Genomic DNA, 27,509 nt, shown 5'->3' on the forward strand with positions numbered 1-27,509 from the left:
GTTGAGAGCTCTGGAAAATTACTGAATTTAATTTAAACAAAACTCCATCTGGGAGGGGGAACAGTGCTACATAAGACAACCACAGCGGTACACCATCAGACTACTGTCTAATACAGAAAGTAGCCACTGGGAGAGTAATGGCAACATATTATTGGTGACCCAGTTAATTCCACTAGCAATGACCATAAGTGGGAAAGTGTATAAATGTGCAATTACTGCGATAACATATGTGGCCATCAATGGGAGAATAATGATACTGTGGAATGCTAGGCAAGTTTTTACTTGGGAATGGTCTTATGTTTAAGAAAAAGAAAGAAAAAGATCATTTATTTCCATTTTTATTTGATGTTTCCAAATATAAAAAAAGTCAAGATTCTTACACCAATAATCTCGTATGAGACCATGCAAAGCAACTTAAGTGTATACAACAATCACCAGCCCCTTCAGTTTTGCTGCTTTATACAACTGTCGAATCAACACCGAAAAACTCAATGACATGTCTGGTTGGAAAATGTGTTTACAAAAAACAAAAACCCCAACAACATACAGAACAGCTGCTACTTGGTGTCTACAAGTCAATTTACAAACTTGTTATTTTACTTAGGAGGCACATGGGACTGCAATTTTATCTGTCCAACTTTACCCAACTACCCCACAGAGAGCACAAATGACGGTCCCAACACTAATCTTCCGGAGGGCTGAGATAGACACTTTTTGTTATCTGTAGTAGATTCAACTGTTCAGCCTGAACATGTAGGCTTATTCTCTGAACAGAAATCAATCCTTACAGCCCTTCCTCTAATTTTGCTAGAATGGGTTTCAGAAGAATAGTGAAGAACACCCTGTTTGAAATTTAAAATGTAACTGTAAATATCCTGTTGCATTACACAAATTTCTGCTAGTTGCATAGACTGAGGACAGTTGGTTTGCTAACTGGCACTGAAGAAATCCTGACTTGAGTGGCACTACTTCATCCAAATGTTTCTGACCAAAGAAAATTATACAACAATATTTATAGGCTCACTTTTAAGAGATGGCTGACATTAATACTGTACATATTTTACAGGTCAAATACATAGTCTAAGAGTTTATAAAACAGGTTCATGCATTGTTAACTCTAAGAATATCATGTACAAGATACCCCCTCCCCCCAAGTACTTGTGACAGCATTTCAGGTGGACACAGTCCTATATACAGAAACAATCCAGTTTCTCTGCTTTGTTAAGTATGTAATTTAAAGAAAATTCAGAGATCACTGAGACCAAAAACTTTAGTCCATTGAAGATTGATAGAAAGTGTCAATCTGTGGGATTTAAAATGTTTTTTAAAAAAACACCCTGAATACATAACCTCTGTACAAAGAAAAATATAAAAATCCTGGATGATCATGTTTGATCACACCACATAATTTAGAACGAAATGTCACTGGTTAAATTACTCATTCCTTTGACAGCATTAATTTGTGAACTAACGTTTATATCTAGTTCAGCTGCACTTATGACACAAGATCTTTTTTGAAAGTGGCACCAAATTTCCTTAAGTGTAACAGCACTCTATTTTTAGCAGCAATTATATTAAGGTTAACAATTTATAGAACGAATGTATAACTATGCTTACTTTCTACTTTATGTTCACCAGTCACAATATTTACAAAAGGTTAATGTCTACATACAGAATGATCTTGCCCTTCTCCCTGACCCCACACCTTACTCAAAGGTTTTTCTGCTTATCTCATTTCTGGTCTGTCTGGGCGAGGACGGGAGTTTCAGACAAGGTACCTATGTATTTTAGATAGGATTCTTGATTTTAATATGTATAAAGACAAGAAAAAATAATTCTTAGTTCAGGTATATTCCAGTGCCCAAGTTACTTATATGATAAATAGTACCCACCGACAACCTGTAAGAGATGACACATTTTAAAGGTGCCCTAACAATCTAAGTCTGTACCAGCTGAACAGCAGGAAGGCCATTTTAATTGTGATGCAGTCCTCACTGACTGGCATTCTGAGGTCACAGGCTCCAAACCTAGGTGTGGTCATTGGTAACCAACAAGGTTAACTGATGAGGTGTCTGTCACTAAATTCAAAAATTGAAAATATATTTCCAAAAAGCAATTTACATTTGAGGAAAATTTGGTTCTCAGGTATTCCGTGTAGAGAGAAATTATGGATGAAGGGAATTGGTAACAGGGTGTGCTAATGGAAATTCCATGAGACCAGATTTCATGAGATGCTGTATTTGCTACGTGCATTTTACTTATAATACCTCCCTAAAAATTGCCAACTCGACAGTTAAAATTTTGTGTCAAAGAGCTACTGAGCAACAGGGGAGTTATGCTAGTGAAATAACATCAGTTGTGAAAACTGAGACAAATGAGGAACAAATTCTTGAAAATAGCAAATTAGGCCCTTTGTCAAAAGAGTTACTGGACAATACAGAAATAGTCCAGATACACAGTTTGTGAAATAAAATTGTGATCCTATGAAACAAGTTCAGATGGACAGATTTCTTTAATACTGAGAATGATTTTTGTAAATCCGCACAACAGAAAGATTTGTTGACTACATTAATGCTGGGAATGAGAAAAGAATTTGGTGGTAGGCAAAAAAGTACGGTGACCTCACAGAAACCACAGACCGACACCAAATGGATGAAAAATTGAAAAAAATGACGAACAAAATAATGGGAAGGTGAGGTGGGGTCAGGGGCACAGTTAAGGCATCTAAAAAAAATTCTGCATGGCTTTGGCTTATTAAAATATTTTACACTATTAAAAAAAGATTGAACGCATCTGAAAAACATGCAAATTGTTTGAAAACCTTGCATGGCAAATTCAGACAGTTTGCAAGCGTCATTCAGATGTTTGCCAAGAAAATAAAGAAGCCTCTCCCCGTTACACTGCACTTGGTGGGAGAGGACCTTTCCTTCTCTCTATCTGACACTAGATGGCAAGCCAGAGGTCTGTGCAGCAGTTACAAACAGGGTGTTGTTATCTGGAAGAGAGGGGACTGCAGAATTTCCATTGGACGGAGAACAGCCCAGCTTCAGTTTCTCCAGATACTCGGCATGCACAGGCTTATGACACTGGAGAACTTTGATGGCATCTTCTACTTTGAACCATTCTCTCTTCCTTCCTAGAAAATAGGAATGACATTGGTCACTATACAATAAAATCAAGAATAAAAAGTAAGCCATACCCTCACACTCCTCTCTCACAAATAATGACCATTCTTTTGGAATGGCTTAGACAACAATAATGTTGAAGAATTTTAAAATAATTCAAATGTGGAGATATATCTTGACCTTCCCTTCTCTAAAAGGAGGGTAAACAAAAATAATTTAAGACGAAAATTGGTTACAAGTATGCACTGCATGAATTAAGAGATTCAGACAGCAAAAGAAAAGGAAACTTACCTATATTAACAGAATCTTCCCAATCTTCTAATATTTCAGTGACAGTAAGAACATAAACATATGTTCTGTGCTTTCGGTCTTGGTTCTGCTTGAATACAAAAAAGAAAGCATTTTAATCTACAGGAGCTAGTTGTGCACACGTTTTTGAGGGAAAACTCAGTTGTGACATGCCGCTAGCTAGCATGGTCTATTTGCCAACACAGGCAATATACTCAGTTGTATAATCCAGCAGAAAAATGAGTTTATATAAGACAAAATATTTAAAATGGTAAAAGCTCCCAACACTAAACTTTTAGCACTCGAATTTTTGTCCATAAGTAACTGTCATAAAGAAAGTCTTAAGATTGGAATGGAATCTATATTAAAAGAAGGGCATTCCTGTCACTTCCGAAGTCCTGTTCCCTGGGGCTAATCCTGACAGCCTTTCAACACTACGGAAAACTGCTCTGCTTTCCTCAGGACCTGCAGGGCAGCTCCCAGTTACTTCAGAACACTCCCCTCACGGGTGCACAGACGCACACAGCAGAGCCTCTTCTCCACCTTGGCCATCCACTGTATCACCCAGGGCGAATGGTCTTTTGAGACACCAGTTCAGTTATTGTCTAACTATCTGAAAGCTTTCAGATGAATTACATACAGCCAAAGTTGAGAGTACCTGGGTTAATCCAATCATGGAACATTATTTTTAAGTCTTGTAGTCAAACTTGACTTTACCCATATTGAAACTGCAACCTAGTCTTGCCCCCAGGTTCAAAATTATACACAAATTGGTCTTAAGACAAACGGGCTCACCTCCATCTTAACTAGAGTTAGCCTTCTGTGCTGTGTCTGTGGCCTAAGACTGTAGACAACTCCCCTAATGTTTTCCACCACAAATGACCCGAGTAATCCACTCATTTCAGCAGTGTATTATGTCTTTGGGAAGGAGTAAGACAAGCAATGCAGTAGAGGTGTCTCTCACATTATTGTTCCTTATTTTTAAGAATTTGTTATCTCTATGCTTGGCCAAGCAATATCTTTATTATGCTATGTTCACAAATGCACTAAAATCAGCAGGGTGAACAAGTAGGACAATTCTAATTTTCCCTTACAGGGTCAAAGAATAAAGTTACACTGATTACCATTTTCTCTTCAAATTCTATTGTTAAATAAAATTTCCTCTATAAATATTAAACGGTAAAAGATTTAATACTAGTACCTTCTCATGTTATATAACCTTTACTTATAATGTGTGAAGTTTTCTTCAAAAACCTCGTCAGCATACTGATAAACATGCTAGTTGTACCACTGGCTACTCAGAATTACAGAACACTCTCTGTTGCGGGCCGCCCTGCCTGGTCTCAGGAAGCTGTAACCCCCCGTGACTTAGGCTGAGTAAGAGGCCTCCGAACCAGAAGCCACTAAGGAGACAAAACATTTCCCTGGCATGAACGCTGACTGTTCTGTGCCTAGCCTCCTAGGCTTGATCAGTTAGCCAATGACAGGTAAGATTTCCCACAGAGGGAATCGCCTAAGGCAGGCATGATCACAAGGAGGCCTCAGGTAAGAGACTTGGGGCTGTGGAAATGAAGGAGTGATTGACATCGACCCCTGCCCCCTTGGCTTTGCCAAAGCCTGAGTCCTTGTTCTTAGATGTGAGAAACCCAAGTCTCCTGGCTGCCTTTGTCTCCTCTGTCGACTCAGGCCTGTGGAAATAGCAGGGGTGGTGCAGTCCAGACCAGAGTCAGTGGACCCCCGGGATAATCGGGCCCGGGACATAGAATATGCAAGATCCTGTGAGATCTGCCTGTTGGAGGATGCCCTGTAATTAGAATATGAAGGCACGGGCAGGAAACGAGACTAGCCTTTTAGCTCCTGTAGTCTTTTTAAGTGATAAAACACAAACTTTCAGCACCTTTGAAAATTACCTACTTGTTTGATCTTCCTTGCCAGATTGGAATCCACAAACTGTGTCTGCATTCTCAATAAAAGCCTATTCAGGCGGGGGCTCGAGGCACTCTCCACTAGAGAGAGTGGCCGTTTCGTCCCTATTTCCCCACAGGACTCGCTTGTCCCTGTGTATGTTTTTCTCATGTTTTGATGAGCATACGCAGCAGGGATGGATACTGCTGGCCAGTATCCTCCACACTCTCAATGTTTTTTAGCTTAACCAGGAGATGGTGCTATTTACCTAGGTAAAGCAAGTGCTGAATTTTGGGAAAGTATGAACAGTATCTTAAGAATTTTACTAAAAAAAAAAAAACAAAAAAGAAACTTTTAACAATTATTGTATTCTGAGAATCAATTCTACCAAATAGTATACAATCAGAACTACTTTTAAATCCCTGTAAAAATGCTTAAAAATAAAAAAATTGCCTCCCCACAAATTCTATTCTGCATTCAGTAATAAGGGACTTTACAGTCAAGAATTCTATGCTTTTAGTATCTATTCTATGTATCTGAGCTTAGTGTCCTCACACAACCCTATGAAAACTGGTGGCCTTTTGCTTTGAAGGACAATACTCAACCAGGACTCTCCCCCTCCTGATTCTTAAGACTTGCCTATGAATAGTTTTACAGGAATGTCTAGTTTAAGGATGCTGCCAAATCATCTGGCTGGTTAGGAAGGAATAATTAATTTTCTTATCAGCAAACCAAGGATTACTTTTGTAACTCACCTCAAATATGCCCAGGAGTCTGCCTAATTTTCCTTTGACTCCAGCCTATTGAAAAAAGATAAAATGCAAACATTTTACCTTTCTATAACAAAACTAATATGAAAATTACTTTCCAACTACTTTCAACTTTTGAATCTAAAGGCAATAGGCCCTCCCATCCTAAGCCTGCCTTCTGAGACTTTTGGGCAGGGTGAGGGCTGTGCTAAGATTCACCACACCTGTGGCTTGCTACAAACTATGAATTCATTCGCTCTGCATACAATTTCTTGTTGATCAGATTTACTGTCATTTATTTTATAAGAAATGGCGAGAATTGACCAAAAATTAAATTTCTACATATTAGGGACAAATTTCATGAATGAAAACAGACTTTTCTAATGATAAAGTCTGCTATATTTTCCTTTACCCACACGCCTCAGGAGGTACAATGCTTTCTACATGGTACCGTTCTACTGCAGTCCTCATTATGATTACCTAGTAAAAGAATTATCAGAACTTCAGGGTGCCCCCCATTCAAATCCACAATGTGAACTAAACAGACTGGTACATGCTTGTTTTCTCTATTTAAATGTGTTCTGCCCTCATGAAGCTACTCATCTTTCAAGATCCATCTCTATAAAACCTCCCTGACCACACATCAAGACCCCATAACAGCTTTAACATTCATTTCCCATTCACACCTAATTGCTGTTCAGGAGCTGTTTAGGGTACTTAAACTATTCAGTTTTGCCTGTGAGCACAAGCAAGTTGTGCATCATCACGTGTAAGGAGATAAGCAGCCCATGTGTGCTTCTGTGCACCTGTGTGCACACCACACTTTATTGAAATTTCTGAAAAAACAAAATAAAAGCGATGTTGCTTATCCACTTGAAAAAGAACAGCAGCACATGATTAATGTCTCTATGTTCTTGCTCAGTATGGTATTAACCATGTGTTGGGCAAGGCAATTATTTTACGGATTGATCGATCACTGATCAGACTTATTGTCTCTTATGCGATTCCAATTCTGGGGAACTTCCACCTTGATTTTAGCTCTATTTTACCAGGTAGAAAAAAAATCTGCTTAGCTAAATGCTAGTTATAGTCATGTGCTTAAAATGGTAAATTAGGCAACAAAAGTCACCCATGTGACTTGCTTTCTTGCCTTCTCCTCAGTGTATGTAACAAATGCCTTGTTTGTGCGTCCTGTAAAATGCCAAAATACAGTCTGTGTGAAAAGAGAAAATACAAACTACTGTTCACCTCACCTCTTCATACACCTCCCTCACAGCAGCACCGCCAGGCTCCTCCTCAGGCTCCATTCCTCCTCCTGGGACAATCCACTGGTCTGGGTACCGACTGCTGCTCACCAACAGCACCTGCAAGACCCACTGTGTAAACATGCACTGCCGGCTTCAGATGCACCATCCATGTGAACGACATTCTCAATCCTTCACAAGATGGCAAATCTCTTCTACATTAACCCACCTTTAAATTTCATTATTATTGGGGGTACACATTATACCACAAAAAAGGGCAGCTGACAGCCTTTGTTAACATTGTCTCTGTGAATTAAGAATTCAACAACAGCATCTCATCACTAAATAATTTTCACCTAATTAAATCCCTTGAACTACCAGATTCAATTAGTAAAACTCTCTAATTCTTAGATATTAACAAAGAATAAACGCAGAGACTTGGCTTATTAGCCCCAAAGCTGTATGCACTAATGTTTTTGCTCAGATCCATTGCTCCTTAGTTATAGGATCATATCATTCTTCCAAATTTAAGGATATGTAACCATAGGCAGGTCACCCTGTTCTTCCATCTATAAAATGTAAGAACACTTAGAAGATAGATGCTGTGAGAAAGGAATAGGAAAATTCATGTAAAGCCAATGCTGTGTGCATAGAGAAATCCTGTTATCTTCACACTTAAGATTAGACAGAAAAAGGCACCCTTCATTTCCCAAACCTATGTAAATTAGCAAAAGTTGCTCCATATTGATACCAGGCAACTTTAATTTATGATCTTGCAAAAGGTTGCCAAGCTATGGCTTACTGCCTGTTTTTGTAGTCTGTGAGTTCTAAATGGTTCTTATTATTTTAAAATTGTATGAAATTAAAATTTCAGTGTTCATAAATAAAATTTTATGTGAGTCTAGTCACATTCATTTTTTACAATTGTCTGGGAATGTTTTTGTGCTACAACTAGAGCCGAATTGTAGTGACAGAGACTGTATGGCCCACAAAGCCTAAAATATTATCTGGCTATTTATAGGAAAAGTCTGAAGACACCAATCAAGAAACACATTAAGCTCAAAATGTGCAAACACTTAAAAAAAAAAAAAGGCCAACCTGTTATCACAGAGAATCCTAGAGGCTCACCATTTTAACAGTAATTAAGACAATTTATTACATATCCATCTTATATATAAAAATATGTGGAAGCCCTGGCTGGTGTAGCTCAGTGGATTGAGCACAGGCTGTGAACCAAAGTGTCGCAGGTTCGATCCCCAGTCAGGCCACATACCTGGGTTGCAGGCCACAGCCCCCAGCAACCGCACACTGATGTTTCTCTCTCTCTCTCCCTTACTTCCCTCTCTAAAAATAAATAAATAAAATCTTTTAAAAAAATTTAGAGCTTTCCTTTCAAAAAAAAATGTGGGCTAGGTTTGGTTGAAATTCACCCAAGTTTAAAAAAAAGTCTATAATAACCAAATGACATTTATGAAGATAACAGGTGTCTTAACCAACATGAACAAAAATGTTTGTAAAATTACCTTAGTATATTGCCTTCAACTAAATGTAAAGAGTTTGCACCAGAGAAACCCATCAATTTAAAGCAAAGTCTAATGCCCAGAGTGGGTCCTGACTTTCTGACATGCAGGCTAGCAGGTCCTTCTGCCCAGCTCCCTGCCTACTGCCAGAGGGACTGCTAGCCTGAGGAGCTCACAGACAGCACAGGATCCACCTTCTACCTGAGTAAGCTGCCACGAACCCAACCTTCCCCTCTTGGAAAGTTCCAGGCTGATAGTAGCTCGGCAATTCCCAGCTTTTCCCAAAACCTCTCAAGTGTTGAAGTGTAAGATATGTTAGTACCTACTCAGGCACATAACATCAACTTGAAAAAAAAGCAGACACCTTTGCCTATGGACACACCAGAGCACAGCAGAGCAATGCTCAAGGTATTTCATTATTTCTTGAACATTATTTTTCTCATTCTTGATCTGGACAGGACTCTATTGCTCCCACCAGCATCATTCCCCTTCAATAACTGGTAGAACAGTGGTAAATCCAGAAGAAAGAACCATAAATTAACACAATGGTAACAAAGCCTTAGCTAAAGTACTAGTGGCTAATGTTGAGGATACTGCCAAGTCCAAATACAGCAATTTTGGTGAAATAGAATGTAAGGTCCTAAACTTAAGCTTTAAGTATTTGCAAACAGGGCTTATATATTAAAATTGGAAACTAAAGAGCCAGAATAAGCAAATCTAGCCAAGAATCTATGGCATTCAAAGGCTTCAGTCCTACATCAAGGCTGGCAAATACATGAAAGTTTTTTAAGTTAAAGATGTTTAAGATACATGAGCAACAAGAGAAAAGTTAAGTGGTAACTACTGGTTCTGACTGCCGAGTTGGAGGCCTCTTTTCCTGGTCACTAGGTGTGGGTTAGGGATAACCTGGTTTCTACTGCCTGGATGAAATGCCTGCTACACACTTCTGTGCTCTGTAAGCAACTTTCTTGATTGCCTTCACAATGGCTAGCCACTGGAAAGTACATCTTCACTTACTAAATAGGCAGTTTCAAAACCACAGATATTCCTAATGTTTGAATACTGAAAAAAATAAAACTCATGTATCTAGGTTGATGACTGTCATATTCTCATCTGTCCAAGGTAAGAGCTAAATTACGTAAGATTAACAATGTTAAAAAACCAACATTAATAATGTTGAGGTGCATGTATAGTCTGCACCTACTTTTCTAAACACTGTAGCTTCCAATTTAATAACAAATCTTTATCTAGGACTTCATTAACCTCTTCCAAAGTCAGAGACATGGAACCCCCACATGGTTCAACATCTCCCTTCATAAATTATTATTTAGAAAGCCCAAGAAAACAGATCTTTATAAGTTATGGACAAATGATTTAGCTGAAACCAAGAACTTACTGTGCAGTGACATTCCAAAATGATTAAATTGGATCAAACCATTAACTTGAAATGCATCTTTCAAAAAAAAAATGATCAATTTAAATGAGTAATTAATACCTGTGTACAGAAATGACCAATATCTGAACTACCAGCTTAAGAGATATGATATGGTACCAATTTGAAAACCAGAATGCTTCATTAAGTACTTGTCTACTCATCTTCAGTACTTAATTTGGAGTTCAAATGAGGTCATGGCTCCATTTGTGTGTGAGGTGGAGGGCAAGGGTAGGGTGGTACTGAAAGAGGAAGACCCAAGGGATATACTTCATAGATTAGACAGAACTATGGCATGAGTCTGCCAGGGCAGAAGAAATGAATATGAGTAGCATAAGCAGAGAAAAGAACAATTAAAACCCCTCCAACACACTGGAAGAACCTAAAGCTACAGAATCACATTCCAAAGCATTATTATTCAATAGTCCCTCCCGTAAAACCATCTAAACATTTCTAGGACATCCCAAATCTACTAGGATCTATAATATAGCTTTAGCATGCTAACCAATGCTTTGAAATGGCATTACCGAAGGAACAAAGGCTATAGAAGTTTATTCAATAAAGATACACCAACTGCTAACAGAAACTACACATGGTCTTTCATAAGCTTTAAATTCCTTTTCAACTACCTTTCCGAATATATTAGATTTTGTACAAGGTCTGTCCAGAAGTATCCAGCCACGTAATAGGAAAAAATAAAGATATTTGTTGAAGAAGATACAAGAAACATTGTACATAGGACATTAACGCCTCAGTCCCCTTCAAAGTGAGTGCCTTGGGACCTCACACAGTTCTCCTAATTGCCATCATCTGCCCCGTCGTAGTTTTCCTGAATCTTATTGCCGATCTGAAGTCTCTTCCCTTTCTAAGGGGATTTTAGTTTGGCAAAAGTCAGAAGTCACAGGGCACAAAATCTGGGCTATAGGGGGGCTGAGTCACCTGGGTGATTTGATGTTTTGCCAAAAAAACTCTTCACGAGACACGACGCAGGAGCGGGTGCATTGTCATGATGAAACTGCCAATAGCTTTACCAGGTGCCCAGAGCTGCAGACTTCTGAATCATCTAAATCATTTCAGCGGAGCAATGTTCAAGCTTAACACAGAATTTAATGCAGATTCATTGCTCTACTTGTTCAAGTCATTTTGTATGTGATGGCCACACAGTACACATGCTCACTCAATGATATCTACCTCCCACAATGACTAGTGAAGTCATTACTGTTCAAGCATGTGCATTCCCATCTGTTCTCCTTGGCTGCCAGGTTACATCGATGTCGCACAGACTATTCTTGTTATATTAACAATGTCCAGACTTTTTCCAGACAGACCTCCTACATCCAAGATGATAGTCTGTCACCTTAGTGACAAGACGACAGAGATGGAATTAGGCATTCAATGTTCCGGATAAGCCAGAGCTGAGACCAAAGAAAAGATTTGTATAAAGGAGGCTAGTAACCAACCAGACTGCAGAATTAGACTTGAACCGCACTGAAAACCCAAAGCCAATGCTGTTGAGAGTGGTGAAAAGTGAAGACACTTCTCTGATCCAACCTGACCACCTTCATATAAGCAGTCCTCTTATTATACTATCAGACCTTACCTCTCTTCACATGTAGTGAATGATTACCAGAATAAAACATCATTTACCTGGCATTGTTGAAAAGTCATTTCTCACATTTGTCTTTTTCTTAGACACTAATGTGTTAAAGATTTGGAACAGAAGTATTTCTCATTTTAAATAGTGATAGTGGTCAACCTGGAAATAGAGCCTTGAGTCTGTGAATTGAAATGATCTATATATTAGAGATTCTATCTATACTCTACATGGCCCAAGAAATCCTTCTCACTGGGGAGATATAAGATCAGGTAAACTAAAAATGCTGTTCAGATTCTATGCAATTCAGTTATGCCTTCAGAGACTGGAGGTACATGGGGATAGTTAGTCCCCTATAGCAAGTGGCCCCAAATTGCCCTTTGTGTTTTACTTTTTACCCTTAAAATTCCCTTGGCCAAGGTTTGCCACTGGGAACAACTAACTACTACCGATTAACACTGCTTTCCCAGGAAAAACAAAGCTCTCTAGCAAACTTTTGAAGTGATCTCTAAATCTAAGGACGAAGAGTTTTATTTTATGAATTGTAGCTATTTTGAAGCTCTTTTGGCATGTGCTTGTTCTTTCATCCCCCATTATCATGAACTAGGATTACATGAATGGTTCAATACCTCTGCCACAGGTTAGCTATTTCGTATGCATTTAGCCAAAATTAGGCCAGCTGTGTATCAGAAACACCCACTATGCATACGGAACATCTTAAAAGATCACAGGTCACAACAATGGTTATTATATCTACTAACCAGCCACCTACTGTTATTAAGCCTTGGTGATACACCAATATCCTAAGAAAAAAAGCAGATGCAAATTCTACACAAGTGCCTTCCCTTGAAGGAAGTGCCTACTTGAGAGGTTTGGGAGGTATACAGGCACAATCATAGAGGTTGGTGACATCTCCCTGTGTTTAGAAAAGCCTACCTTTGGATATTTACTTCATTTTGATGAAAGTGGTCTCCATTTGAGGCAAGTATCTTCAAGGACTTAGATCTCTGAAGAAATACAAGCCCCAGAATACATTTCTAAAAAAAGGTCGACCACCTGATTATGCATAAAAATGCTAGTAGAGATTTAACTGCACTAATATTTGTTAGACTTGTTTTTGTTTATTAGAACTCCGGTTTTAGAGTTCTGTAAGTTTTTAGATTCTACTTTTCCCACCAAACGTTTGCTTCAATGCATGAATTTGCAGAACTCAGACACTTCGTGGATATAGATTGGGGATCCTGTAGAATATGGCCCCTGGTTCAGGGAGTTTAAAAGCTATTTAGAGCAGTAAGTCAAAATGGAAGTCAGCCCTGGGCGCAAGATGAACCTCCTTCCCCTTCTGTGTGTCACCCGCCACAGCCATGGCCTAGGGAAGCATACTATATGCTCCTCTGTACAATAAGCTACTTTCTCTTTAAAAAAAAAAAAAAAGTCAGTTTTTAAGACTGTTTTGTCAATGTTTCTCGCTCCAACTGTGCCTGGATCTCACCCAGGATCAAGTCATTTGTTTCTCCCTTTAGCACTCTATACTATTTTGCTGTTAGATCATTCTCAAACTTGAATATATCTAAAATCTAAATGTTACCTGTTTAAAACTGTAAGTTCCTTTCTTGCCTAGCAATTCTTCAGACTCACAAGTAAGGTGCTCTGTTTTCAACTATTATTTGTCCCATGATGTCCTAGGCTGCAGCCCAGCCAGACCACAGCAACAATCAAATCCTCCTCTGTGATGTTTGCTCCTTCCTTTCCCACTCACTGAAAACCAACTCCAAATGACTCACTGACTCTTACCACTGGAGCACCTGATGGCACTTTCACCTCACTTTTATCCCTTTTTATCAGTCATTTATGTAACCTCCTGCTACAGAATATATTGTTTAGGAGCTGCTGACACTTTTAAATCTCTGCATCCCTGTTAAAACGATAAAACATGCAAATCTACTCAAAGGAATCTATTTTTGGTTACACTTTGTGAATGCATGCCCTCTTTCATTGCACAAGCACAGTATCCCAGCTGCTCTGCGGAGCATGTATTTGTGTGCTTGTCTGGAACCCCCAGTGTCAAAATCTAGGGTGGTTCCCACACAGAAGTAAGTAGCTGAAGAGAAGATGATCAAATGAATGTAGATTTAGAATAATTACTTCTGCTGCCCAATTTCTTACTATAAAAGTGGTAATGTTTATTACTTAGCTCACAGGGCAGAAAAAAGATAAAATGGGAAAATACATAAAAACCATCCCAAAAGAATAGACTTCTTGTTGGAACGACCCGTAAGTGCTACTGCGAACTCCTTCAGTATACGAATAGTCAGATCGCTGCACTGCAGAGCATTTGGGGGCCAAACAGTAATTACTATTTCATTTTAATTTATATTCCATAAACATTTCATCCTAAAATAAAGCATACAGCCCTGGCTGGTGTGGCTCAGTAGATTAAACACCAGCCTCTGAACCAAAGGGTTACAAGTTCAATTCCCAGCCAGGGCACAAGCCTGGGCTGCAGGCCAGGTCCCCAGTAGGGGGAGCATAAGAGGCAACCACACACTGATGTTTTTCCCTCCCTCCCTGCCCTCTCTCTAGTATTAAATAAATAAAATAAAGCATATGTTTCAATCTCCCAACCAGGACCTAGGCATTCTTAACCCAGTACAGGGGGGAATGAAATCTCACCTATTAGGTAAAGAGAGGTAGTAGGTTCAGGCTGGTTTGTATCCTATCCTTAGAAAGTTGGTAATGTAATTTCAACAGAATGGGAAAAATTCATAGCAAAAAACCAAGATGTCCAGGAAAGCTAACTAATAGGGTTCATTCTTTAATTATCATGAAACAGAAGGAGCCCCCAACTATACACAACTACATAAATTAAGATGATCCTGAAGTACTAAAGCAGACATTAACTGGCTATACATTGCAGAGAATTCAGAGTCTTCCCTTAGGGCATATTCTCTAACAGTTACTGAGTTTTCAACCCAGAGGCTATCAGATTTACCATACGATAAATGGATTTATCGAACAAGTTCTTCAAATCTTGCTCCTTACTTCCTCTAATGGCACTAGACTCTTGACTCAACTAGAGGCTAGTAATTTAGCATTTATTACAGTAGAAATAACTTGCCAGCACAAGAACTCATTTATCTGCTTAGGCAACTTCTGAAATTCTCAGACTTTGCTTTACCATTCACACAATACAGATCATTTCAATTTCCTCCCATTTCCCATATTTTTCCCTTGGGACCTTGTGTTTTACAAAGCCTGAATTCCAAGTTCACATTATGGCAAGACTTCAAAGTCACTACTTTCAGAAAGGCCTCCAAGCTCAGCCTCACAAAATCTCCCTCATTCAGCAAATAGTGTGCACCCAAATTGCTATGGGCTGGGCCCTTTGCCAAGAGCCCAGCCTCAGGCGCAGGGACCAGATATCCGACTCTACCACTTATTAATTAAGTCATTATATTAGTACTTTTGCTCTGCAACTGTTTCCTCACCTGTAAACCAGCACTAAGAGGATTAAATAGAACAAACTTAAACGTCTTTAGGCAGTAGGGCACTGCCAAGAATATGATTACATAATAGTGAGCATTCAGACAAGATCCTTGATCGCTTTTGGCTATTTTATATATATATATTTCTACATTCAAAGATTGCTTTACTCTCATGTCCTTCTCTCAAGGACCTTCTAATCTTCTTTTTTAATACAATGCACTTAATGCTTGTTGACTTTGTTACTTTGTAAATGTTAAAAACAGGCCCACCTCCTCTACACAGACCAATATCTTCTGAAAACTCCTTCAAAATGAAAAGCCCCAACTAAGCACTGATCATCACGAAAAAGCTTGGTTTCTTATCAAAAAATAAAGACAAAACATGAGTTGGAAGAACACCATTTTGAAGCCCTTTGAGTTTTGTTAGCATGCTAAGAACAACTGAGTGTACAATGTCACACTCATCCTAACTACAGGGCCTAGCAATAAGGAAGCCATTAAAGTCCTTTATTGTACACAGTTGGTTATGGAAGTAGAACTCTTAATTTTTTTTTTTGCGAATCATTTTAAGAGTGGCAATGCTAAAATATCTTCTTTGGCTACCAATTGTCTGTTATGGCCCTAGGCAACCTTAAAGCAGTGAGAGCTGTTTTCAAATTAAGTAAATGTAACTAAAATATGTAAAAACTGCTCTCCAGGGAAATCTCGAGGGAAATCTCACTATCAACCTAATGCATACAGACAAATTACAGGTTGACTGCTTGCTCTTAGAACAAGAAAGCTCCTCTTTAGATGTCTAACCAAACACAGCAAAGCTTTCATAAATATTTTAAGAGCTAGAGATTGTTGTCTGAAAATGGCAACTTTGTCCACCTCTACTCCATCACCCTTCTGGCGTTTTTCCACTTTTCACTGCTCATTTTTCAGCAATCAGAAAACTTTAAACAGAAGCCCCCCCCCCCCGCACCCTTCAAAAACAACAACAAAAAGTATAATTATGACAAGTGCTTGTGAGATAAACGAGCTTCTTAAAAGTGGGACTAAGAGAACTAGACCGAATGGGTTTTTATTTTAAAGCAGGGGGGCTGTTTGACTATTCCACAAATCAGCCTAGATTTAATACGAAACCGCGAACTGTTGTAATACAGAAGGAAAATATAAGAGGCAGAAAGACTAGAACTGCAACACTCACGCCATTTCCACTCCCTCCATTAGCACTCAAGATTTATCTGGCTTACGCTCAGGTCTCACGTTAAGATGGTGAATGGCTAGCAGCGACCTACAGGGCACTGGGCCTTCCCGGGGGCTAGAGGCGGTTCGGCCTCCGGGACTCCAGACGTCCCAGTAGGAGAACGTTAGGCTGAGCGAGCCCCTTTGTCTCTTCTAAGAGAAAGACAGGAGGGAGGCAGAAAGGGAAGACGGAAGGGAGGGGAGGGGGCTAATCCATCCCAGCTCTGCAACCAGATGGAGGGTCGGGCGGGGAAAGAGACAAGCTAGGGCAAGTACCCTTACCGCCCCGGCCCGCTCCGGGGAACCCGCGGAGGGCACAATGAGCGCTGGCCTCCCTCACCTCGTCCTCCTGCTCGCTCCGGAAGCACAGGCACGCCGCCCGCTTCTTGAAGCCCTCGCGGTCATAGGTCCGCGTCTGGTTGGGCTTGAACTTCATCATAGAGGCGGGCTCTTGCCGCTGCTGCTCTAGACGCCGCTGCGGTGGCCCGGCGGCCGCCACTCCGCCGGGGAGTGGGGACGGGGCGAGTCGGGCGCAAGTGTGTCGGGAAGCGAGGCGGCAGCGCAGAGAGGAGCCGGTCAATCCCGGAGCCGACTGCCGCTCCGACGCGAGGCAGGGCGCGAGCGCGGGTCACTGGAGCCCGTGTGTCGCGGAGGAAGCGCCGCCTCTGCCCGGGCGTCCGCCGCACTCCATGGAGCCCGCCGCCCACTCGCCTTGGTTCCCTCCTGTCTTCGTCGCCGCCGCCGCCGCCGCCGCCACCACCACCACCACCACGGGAAGTGCAAGGCTCGAGGACCGCGTCCCGAACGTTCAGTTGCAGAGACAGGCACCGTCTGGATAGCAACACCGCCCCCTCCACCCCTATTTAAGTAAGTCCGCACACGCTCCGCCCTCGCGCTTACGACACTGCGCGCGCCAACGCGCCTGCGTGTCGGAACCGTTGAGGCGGGCGGAGGGGCGGGGTCTGGGCCTGGGCCGCGGCTTGGCTCGAGTCGCACCGTACTGCAGCCAATCGCGAGATGGCTTTGCCCGCTAAAAATGCCAGTGAACGGAAAAAAGCAAAGACCTGTTTCTCCCAGTTTATGAATCCTCGACTTTCACCGTGAGGACCTTAAATACCATCTACGTGAGAGAGGTTCCAAGGACATGCATTATCAACAAAGTTGCACGCTAGCCAGGAAATGCCAGGAGGAATAGCAGTGATTGCAGTCTCCGCAGGGACTAGACACGTCCAGAATTCGCCTGGGAAGTGAGGGGAGATTAGAGAGTGAAGGCCTAGAAAGGTGAAGACTTTGGTTAAGAGGTTTTATTATTTTTGTTTGTTTTCCAGAAGGGAGAAGGAAAATTACCCCCCCTCACCCCCGCCCCCATTTAAAAACAACTGTGGTTGAGGAGTCTGTATTCTTTCAAGAGTCAGCTCAAGCTTGAACATTTCTTCAAATAACCTCTCCCCCTTTGTCCCACCCTCCAGAATGTATTCCTTAATGCTGGCAATGGCTAACATTTACTAAGTGGTGTGTGTGTGTGTGTGTGTGTGTGTGTTTTATCCTAAGTAAAAGGCACAGCTAGGTGCTGGGGCCACAACACTAAATATAGTGTGGTGTCTGCTCTTTGAGAGCTTAAGTCTCCCAGGGGCTTAGGACAAACAACCTTTAGATTTCAGAGTGTCACACAAGGGCTAAGATAGGAGCCAAGAGGCCTGGTATTAATGAGGCAAGTCCACTCCATTCTGTCCTTTCCTCAGAGATCCAGGCTGCTTAGGTCTAGGCATCCAGGCACATCTGAATGTTCAATTTTCATTCCTGGAAGGCCTATTGAGTGCCAGAGACTGATGTCTAAAACCAGCCCCAACCCTCCTAGGATCTTAGGCACCTGAGAGCAGAGAGTCAAATATTAAACAAACATGTAAGTGCACATAAAAATACAAATGTGATAAGGCTGAGAGTGGTAGAGGGGTTCATATGGGTATGTGACCAGATCTGCATGTCAGAAAAGGCTTCCTGAGGCAGCCTGGTGGTAGGTGATGGGCTGAAGGAGAAGGAGGAGCTAAGTAGATGAAGAGCCTGGTACATTTGCAAGGCTAAGGGAATTGGGACTTAATTCAATGTCCATTGGAGGAAAGAGCAAGGGGAGTTTGTAAAAATGAAAGAAAAAGTCAGCAGGTGGTGGGGAGAGCTGAGATCCATCTCTGGCCCAAATGGGTGTGAGGCCTGATCATTTAGAACCTGGAGTCTTTGGGCTATCTCAGAGCAGTGCATTGGTCTCTATTCCTGTTCTAGGCTCGACCTTCTCTAAGTTCAGGACTACTGCACTAACTCAGTCACTTAACCCCAGAGCCTACTGAAGTATATTTCTAGGCTTACAAATAGGGACAGAACACATCTAGCTAGGGACTCCAGCATGGCTAATAGGCACATATTCTTTTTAGATAATTGGTTCCAATCTCACCATAGCCTTTTTAAGTGACAAGATTTTCTCCTTAAAACTCTTCAAAGTCTGGCTTCTAGTTGACGTTCAATAAATAGTAGGTGACTGAATGTTGGTTCACTCAATTCTTTCCCATTTAGTAATTATATGAGGTGGGGCATGAATCAGAATTAACCAAGGAGGAAAGAGGAAGACGCCTGGACCAGCTTGGGACGAGGGAAGGAAGAGCAGCAGCACAGTGCCAGTGAGCGTGAACACCAGGTCAGTTGCTTCCAGTTCCAGAGCATTGAATGTGGCCGAAAAGATCCTGAGTTCAGGTTCCACAGGTACCAATTTACTACATGTAGCTTTTCTTACCTTTCAAATAGTTGTATAATTTATACTTTCTCATACAAGAGCACAGTGGGTCTGGAAGTACTTTACGAGGATAAAACATTTAAAGGAATATAAGATGTTATTAACAAGAAAATTTTCATTAGAGCCCTTACTGAATAGCTCTAATTGGCTGGAGTGTCATCCCTGATATGCCAAGGTTATGGGTTCGATCCCAAATCAGGGCACATACTAGAAGCAACCAATCAATGCATACATAAGTGGACCAATAAATTGTTGTCTCTGTCTCTCTCTCTCTCCTTATCTCTATTTCTCTCTCTCTTCCTTTCTCGATCTAAAAAGTCAATAAATACAAAAAAAAATTTAAGGAATATTTAATTGGAGAACTCTCCTTTTTCCTCAAGGAGTAATGAGAGGAGTAATAGGATCAGGTGCTTGGGGAGGGTTATAAATTTTCACACTGTGAGGAAGGAAGTCTTAATTTTAAAGGGATTCTGTAACAAATGATTTAAACTGAAGAATGTTCTGATACTATGAAGAACCACTTTTCCCCTTCCACTTTTTTGTTAATTAACTAATTTGTTAGATTTTTGCATTTATTTGAGAGGGACCCAACAGAGAAGGAAACTTGTGTGACCAAAATGAGAGAATAGAGAAAGGCTGGATTATAAAAGCTAGGTCTTCATTTTCGTGTGTCAGTTCCCCAGTATTAGGGTATACACCCAACCCAAAGCTCCTACTTAGTATTGTCAAGCACGTATTATGCATCAGAAATGCGCTCAGGCACCATTCAAAGCTTAGATAATATCCAGCCAGATCACAGTTGAGATAGACATAGATGCAAGCTTGTTTTTTCTCTGCAGGGCTGGTAAGGACTGGGTTACACCGGCCTGTTCCCTTGGGGATCAGAGTCCAATTTCAGGTTAATCTCAGTTTAGTTCACTTACCACAGTATTGTCTTACGTAGAACTTAATATACACAGAGTCATTTCTTGTACTATTCTCAAATATTTGGAACCTCAGGGAGGAAAGCAGTCTAACATTGCCCATGCAGGGTACCTCTTTTCTTAGGGTCCTTTTAACAATGTAACAGTATGTAGGAGGTGGTGGGATGGGCACAGGCCCAGGGAGTTTGCTGCCTTCTTTTGTGACTGACTCACAATGTTACCATAAAGTAAATTCCTTCTCTCATGGTAAAACTAGTAATGACAAATGATCTCTTCTTATGTCATTCTAATAGTAGAAACAGCTAGGCTTTACTGTTAGCAAGTGCTGGGTGCTTTTCATGATCTCAGTTGAATGATCCCACAGCAGGCCTAGGAGACAGCTACTATTAATTGTCAGGCAAAGAAACAGGACAGTGTTTCTTCTCTATTTGCAACCCACATTCTTAACTCCTGCACTGTTACTGTGAGCTCCTTCTACTTCTTCTGTTACATGACAATTAGTATTGTATGTATGTATATGCATTATTGTTTGTATTGTGTCATATTCTAACACCAGGGTTTCTTTCCATTTTGAAGTGAAAAAGGAATTTTGTTTAAGGTGGCATCCTTAAGAGACATTCCTTATGGGGAGAGTCTTAATTAATTTACTATCACCCCAAATGATTTATTTTTGTTTTACCACAAGCACAGACTAGAATGGAATGAGCAAAGTTTGAAAAATTTTATAGCCTTAAAGGCTTAATATTGAAAATCTTCAACAGGATTCATTTGCAAAACTTTAAAAGCAGACTGTTTGATTCAGCCATTTATAAACTTCTCTTTCATTGAATAAATAAATAATTTTCCGATTCACAGCTCATTTTCCATCTCCTCAGTTCCTATTTGCTGCAGAGCACTGTGTTTCACAAGCACCGTGTTTGTGCGCAGTCCTCTGGCGCTAAGGGAACTGTTTACCAGGAAGCCCAGTTCCGCCTTTCCTTCTTTATCATTTGGAGAAAGGTGTGTGTGAGGTGGTTATCTCCTTGGCAAAGGCAATGACTTGACATTTCACTGACTTCTTCAGGACAGCGTTTTGCACTCTCGCTTCATCCAGAGAAGGTTGCTTTTGCTATATAACATTTCTGCATTCTGCATTTTTTTTGTTTGAGAATAAAAACTAAGGGGGAAAAAAGAATGTTTGTCCATAAGACATGTTAATTCATTGCAATGTGTGGACCTTGTTTTGATCTAGATTCAAACAAATAAAAGGGCACTAATAGGGCAACTAGGGAAAGTGAACACTGACTGAATATTTCATGATAATAAGCAATTGTTGTTACTTCTTTTGGGGGCAGAGAAAATGTGTATAAAGGGGAGTCCTTATGTCTTAGAGATAACTACTAAAATATTCAGAGCTGAAGTGATATGTTGTCTGAATTACCTTCAAAATAACCTGGGTTGTTGGAACAGGGAAGATGGTGGGAGTGTGGCAGAAACTAGACAGCTATGAGGTGGTTGTTGTTGAAGTTGTAAGCGATTAGGAAAATTGAAGAGAAAAAGGAGAAATGTTTCATGTTTTACACGGGCATGGAAATGAATCTCCTAACTGTTGGAACAGAAGTTGAACACACTCACGATACAAGTATTTGAGTATAGAGTGGTTGGAATAATAAAACTGCAGTCTGCAAATTATAGTGTTTTTATAAAATATAAAAATATGACACACACATAAAAATCACTCACCTTGTCCTAAAGTTTTAACCAATATTATTACATTTTTTAACAGCCATTTCTATGTGGAAATTTAATGGTGATTGATTTGGTTAACAGCATTCACTCTTGCCTGGTGAAACAAAATTCATTCTTGTAACTAGACTACAAGCCCCAGGAGGGCAGAGAGCTGGGTGATCCAGCGACACTTTCTGTTGCCACTGAGTTCTGGGCTGTGAAGCAGCCCATAGATACTTGTTGCTGATTTCTTCTCCTGACATAGTAACTACAGTACATCATATATCATGCTCCTCCTCTAGAGCATGTGCATATATAACCTCCCCCCCCCCCACTCTCTCACTATTTTTTCCTGGTTTTTAAATCTCCTTGATTTTTGCTGCTTATTTTTTTTGGCTTGGGGATTTCAGGTGCTAAGGATTGAGTTGATTGTATTTCTTAGGGTAAACATATGTATTTTTTGTTCTTATATATTGTTGCAAGCTATATATGTTTTGTGAGGATGTATTTTTAACTTATGCAAATGATAATTACATATCTTAGTTTCATCACTCAGTGAGGAAAATGAGTTTAGTTATTTCCTGTGGATTGTTTCCTAGTTAATTAAATTGGCTTTCCCTTTCCTCAGTGAAAGATTCACAAATAGGAGGGAAAAAGCAATACGTAGTCAAGTGAAGAGGGAACACTACTTAACTGTTCCCAAGTGCTTAAGTCCCCATTAAAATATTACAAATATCCCAGCTTCTTTGCAAGAGCAGTAAAAACATTACTCAAAGCACTATTTGTTAGAGCTAGAAAAATAACTTGCATCAACTTTTTTTTTTCCAGATGTAGCTTAGGAAGATTTTTGCTTCTGTGTTCAGAAGTGAAACAGGCCTTTATACAGAGGTCAGAGAGGTAGGTGCTTACTGCTGAGGCCTAGACCACAGAAGCAACCAGTTAGAAACACACAAGGAAATATGAATTTTTTTTAAAGCAACATGGATAAATCTTAAAAACAGAATTCTTTTGAGAAACCCAAGAAGGAATATAAGATATATAATTATCAATTGCATGAGTTAAAAATACATTTACATAAAACAATACATGCCCTGGCTGGTATGGCTCAGTTGGTTGGAGCATTGTCCCATACACCAAAAGGTTGAGGGTTCAATTGCTGGTCATGGCACATGCCTGGGTTGATGGTTTCATCCCTGGTCAGGGTGTATACAAGAGGCAAATGATTGATGTTTCTCTCCCTCTCTCTCTCCCTCCCTTCCCCCTCTCCCTCCCTTCCCCTTTCTCTAAAAGAAATAAGCATGTTTTTGGGTGAGGATACGGAAAGAAGGAAGGGAGGGAGGGAGGGAGGAAGAAAGGAAGGGAAGGAAGGAAGGAAGGAAGGAAACTTTAAAAATCAACTCTTAAAAAATAAACTTTCTAACACACACAATACATAATTTGCAATAATATATAAATCATACACTTTACCCAAAAGAATGGCTGCAATTGGGGCAGACCAGTTGTGAGTGGGTTATGAGTTCAAAGGGGCATAAATAAATGGGGCCTCTCAAGGACCAATAAGAATGTACCTGTCTTAGTCTGTTTAGGCTGCTACAATACAATATCTTAAACTAGGTGGCTTATAAACAATAGACATGTATTTCTCACAGTTCCAGAGATTGGAAGATCCAAGATCAAAGTGCCAGCAGACTCAGCATCTGATGAGAACTTACTTCCTGGTTCATAGATACTTCCTGATTCACTGTATGCTTATTTGGCAGAGGGGTAAGGGAGCTCACCTACTCTCTTATAAAAGCAACTAATTCCATTCATGAGGGCAGGCAGAGCCCTCATCACCTAATCAACCTCTATAAAGGCCCACCTCTTAAAACAATCACATTGAGGGGTAGGATTTAATTTTGGGCAGGGGTGGTGGGGTGGGTGGACACCAACATTCATTCAGTCTACAGCAGGTACCTACAGAAGGACTTTAGAGTTTCTCTTTAGGTAGGGCCTAGGGCTGATGATCTGGTTAGAAGAGGGGACTTTTAGAAGCAGAGGTTATTATAGCATTTGACATATATTGAGAAAACGTCAACTGTATAACAGAAGTGTGGCTGTTTTGGTAAGCATTAGTGGAAGTTTATGTAACCTCCCCAACTATCCCCTTTGCTACCTTTAGCTAAATCACGTTTGGCAGGCTTTTAGGCCAAGGGTGGATTTCACAAATCAGATAGACAAGCAGAGTCCTACAACTTTGGAACTAAGGGTATCTCAGAAATCACAGTCAAATCCACAGTCAAAATTCATGTTTTACAAATATAACTTCTCTCTCTGGTTCTTACCTTCTCTGGCTACCTCCTGAGTCAGAATTCAATTTAGAGGCCCTTCCCCTGGGAGGCACCACCTCACTCCAGGCAGAGTCTGATCACTGTCCCGCATCTGATCAAGTACAATGCACCTTCTCCAAGGTTGCACTTATCACTCAGCATTGTCAATGCTCTTCCATTTTATTTCATTTTGGTCTGTTGCTCCCAAGAGACTCCAAACTCATGAGGGAGAAGCCTCTGTTGTTTCCACATAGTCATTGTCAGAAAATATCAACTGAATAAAGAAATGCACTGGAAAAAAATCTGAGGCAGAATCATTTAAGAGTAGGGTGTACTTGCTGGGGTACAATGGACTAAGGATTTAACAAGGACTGTCAGTGACAACAGAACTAACAAAGCAGAAAACATCATGGGGAATGTTAGCAACAACATAGAAAGAATGATAAGGATAGGTAGTCTCTACTGAGTGTCTCTTAGGTGACCGTCTATGTTTTTCATACTTTTCAGGTATGAACTCACTTTCTCTCCATTGCCATGCTCACTTTAGAAATGAGAACACTGAAGCACAGAGAAGTTGAGTATATTGTCCAGTTCATAAAACTCAAGAGGTGGCAGTGGAGGCAGGAGTTGAACTCAGGAGGTCAGATTCCAGAAGTATAATTATCATCACAGTGACAAACTCTAATGGCAGAGCCAACAATGAGAAGACACGAGACACAATAGCAATCTCTAATGGATGTCTTGCCTTCAACTGGAGTCCAGGCTGTGTACAGATACAGAGGCTGGCAGGTGAAGTTACAGCCAGAGCTCAAAGGTGTGTGGGCCTGGGCCGAAGTCCTAGGCTATCCAGAATTAAGTCTTTGGTTGCACAATGAGGTTCTTTTATACAAGTGCAGGAGAACTTAAAGGAAAGAGCTTCTGGAAGCCTAACAACTATGAATGAAAAAAGACTGGAAATTTTCACTGAAATGTTGACAATGGGGAGTCTTTAGAGCTGGAAATGTGGGTGATTTAAAAATTCTTATGTATCGCTGGCCAGGTAGCTCAGTTTTTTAGAGCATCAACCCAATGTGCCAAGTTTGTGGCTCTGATTCCCGATCAGGGAACATACAAGAGACAACCAGTGAATGCATAAGTGAATGGAACAATAAATCAATGTTTTTCTCTTATGTATCTCTCTTCCTCTCTCTCTCTCTAAAAATCAATAGATAAAAAAGGTGGTCTCTGAAGGATCATGAACCTCCTGAAACTGAATGCAGATTTTTTGTGTTTGTGTGCACGTATACATTTTTGGAGGGGATGAGTTACTAACTTTCATACACTTTCAAGAAACCCTTCAAAAGAATTAAGAACCACTGCCTGGACTTCCAGGCAAGATGGAGGCGTAGGTAGCTACACTGTGCCTCCTCGCACAGCCAAAATAAGGACAACAACAATTTAGAAACACAATAACAGCCAGAACTGACAAAAAATTGAACTGTATGGAAGTCCGACAACCAAGGAGTTAAAACAGACATATTCATCCAGACCAGTAGGAGGGGTGGAGTCAGGACTTCGGCCGGGCGGAGAGAGGTTGCAGCAAAAAAGCAGCAGCTGATGGACCCTGGGTGCACAGGCAGTGGTTGGCAGACCCAGCAAGGAGGTGGATTGTGGAGGGGGTGCAGCATGCCAGGCGGCTGACTGGATGGTCTCACGTTTGTGCACAGATAAACCAGGAAAAACTGGGGAGCCAGACAGACCATGCAATCCAGAGTCCCAGCGCAGGGAAATAAAGCCTCAAAACACTGATTGAAAACACCTGTGAGGGTTGAGGTGCCAGGAGAGACTCCCAGCCTTACAGGAGAGTTCATTGGAGAGACCCACAGGGTCCTAGAATGCACATAAGCCCACCCACATGGGAATCAGCACCAGAAGGGCCCAGTTTGCTTGGGGGAAGTGGAGGGAGTGACTGAAATTTGGTAGAGAGCAGAGCAAGTGCCATTGTTCCCTCTCGGACCCCTCCCCCACATACAGCATCACAACCCATGGACTGGGTTGCCCCGCCCTGGTGAACACCTAAGGCTCCACCCACCCCTCATTATGTAACAGAAGCATTGAGTCAAAAAAAAAAAAATTGGCCCAAACGGAAGAACAGATCAAAGCTCCAGAACAAATACAACTAAGCGATGAAGAGATACCCAACCTATCAGGTGCACAGTTCAAAGCATTGAATTTGGACGCAAATTAGATGAAAAAATGAAGGCTATGCTAAGTGTAATGAAGGAAAATGCACAGGGTACCAATAGTGATGGGAAGAAATCTGGGACTCAAATCAATGGAGTGAACTAGAAGGAAGAAAGAAACAACCAAACAGAAAAGAATGAAGAAACAAGAATTCAAAAACATGAGAAGAAGCTTAGGAACCTCCAGGACATCTTTAAATGTTCCAACATCTGAATTATAGGGGTACTAGAAGGGGAAGAAGAAGAGCAACGAGTGGACAGGTTATTTGAAAAAATAATAAAGGAGAATTTCCCCATTGTGACAAAGGAAATAGACTTCCAGGAAGTCCGGGAAGCTCAGAGAGTCCCAAAGAAGTTGGATCCAAGGAGGAACACACCAAGGCATATCATAATTACATCACCCAAAATTAAAATGAAAAAGAGAATACTAGAAGCAGCAAGAGACAAGGAGACAGTTACCTACAAAGGAGTTCCCATCAAACTGTCAGATGATTTCTCAAAAGAGACCTTGCAGGCAAGAAGGGGCTGGAAAGAAGTATTCCAAGTCATGAAAGGCAAGGACCTACATCCAAGATTGCTCTATCCAGCAAAGCTTTCATTTAGAATGGGAGGGCAGATAAAGTGCTTCCCAGATAAGGTCAAGTTAAAGGAGTTCATCATCACCAAGCCCTCATTATATGAAATGTTAAAGGGACTTATCTAAGAAAAAGAAGATAAAAAACATGTACAGTAAAATGACAGCCAACTCACAGTTATTAACGACCACACCTAAAACAAAAACAAACTAAGCAAACAACTAGAACAGGAACAGAACCACAGAAATGGAGATCACATGGAGGGTTAGCAACAGGGGAGTGGGAGGAGGAGAGGGGGAAAAGGTACCGAGAATAAGTAGCATGGATGGTAGGTAGAAAATGATGGGGGGAGAGTAAGAATAGTATGAGAAATGTACAAGCTAAAGAACTTATGACACATGAACATGAACTAAAGTGGG

At 40.8% G+C, this 27,509-nt stretch overlaps 1 protein-coding gene across 2 annotated transcripts; it reads right to left on the reverse strand.

The window, feature by feature from the left end:
• Positions 1–322: 322 nt before the first annotated feature.
• On the reverse strand, positions 323–17,404 carry NUDT4 (nudix hydrolase 4). Of its 2 annotated transcripts, none has more exons than XM_028532550.2 (5): positions 16,913–17,404; positions 7,321–7,431; positions 6,074–6,118; positions 3,417–3,504; positions 323–3,136 (listed from the first exon to the last, which is right to left on the reverse strand). In XM_028532550.2, exons 1-5 carry the CDS (start codon positions 17,009–17,011, stop codon positions 2,934–2,936), a joined length of 546 nt encoding a protein of 181 aa, XP_028388351.1. In that variant the 5' UTR covers positions 17,012–17,404; the 3' UTR covers positions 323–2,933. The 2 variants fall into 2 exon arrangements, with proteins under 2 accessions (XP_028388351.1, XP_028388352.1); XM_028532551.2 differs by having other exon boundaries at positions 3,417–3,501; positions 16,913–17,370.
• Positions 17,405–27,509: the final 10,105 nt, after the last annotated feature.

The sequence above is a fragment of the Phyllostomus discolor genome, chromosome 2 (genome assembly GCF_004126475.2).
Source record: "Phyllostomus discolor isolate MPI-MPIP mPhyDis1 chromosome 2, mPhyDis1.pri.v3, whole genome shotgun sequence".
Lineage (NCBI taxonomy): Eukaryota > Metazoa > Chordata > Mammalia > Chiroptera > Phyllostomidae > Phyllostomus > Phyllostomus discolor.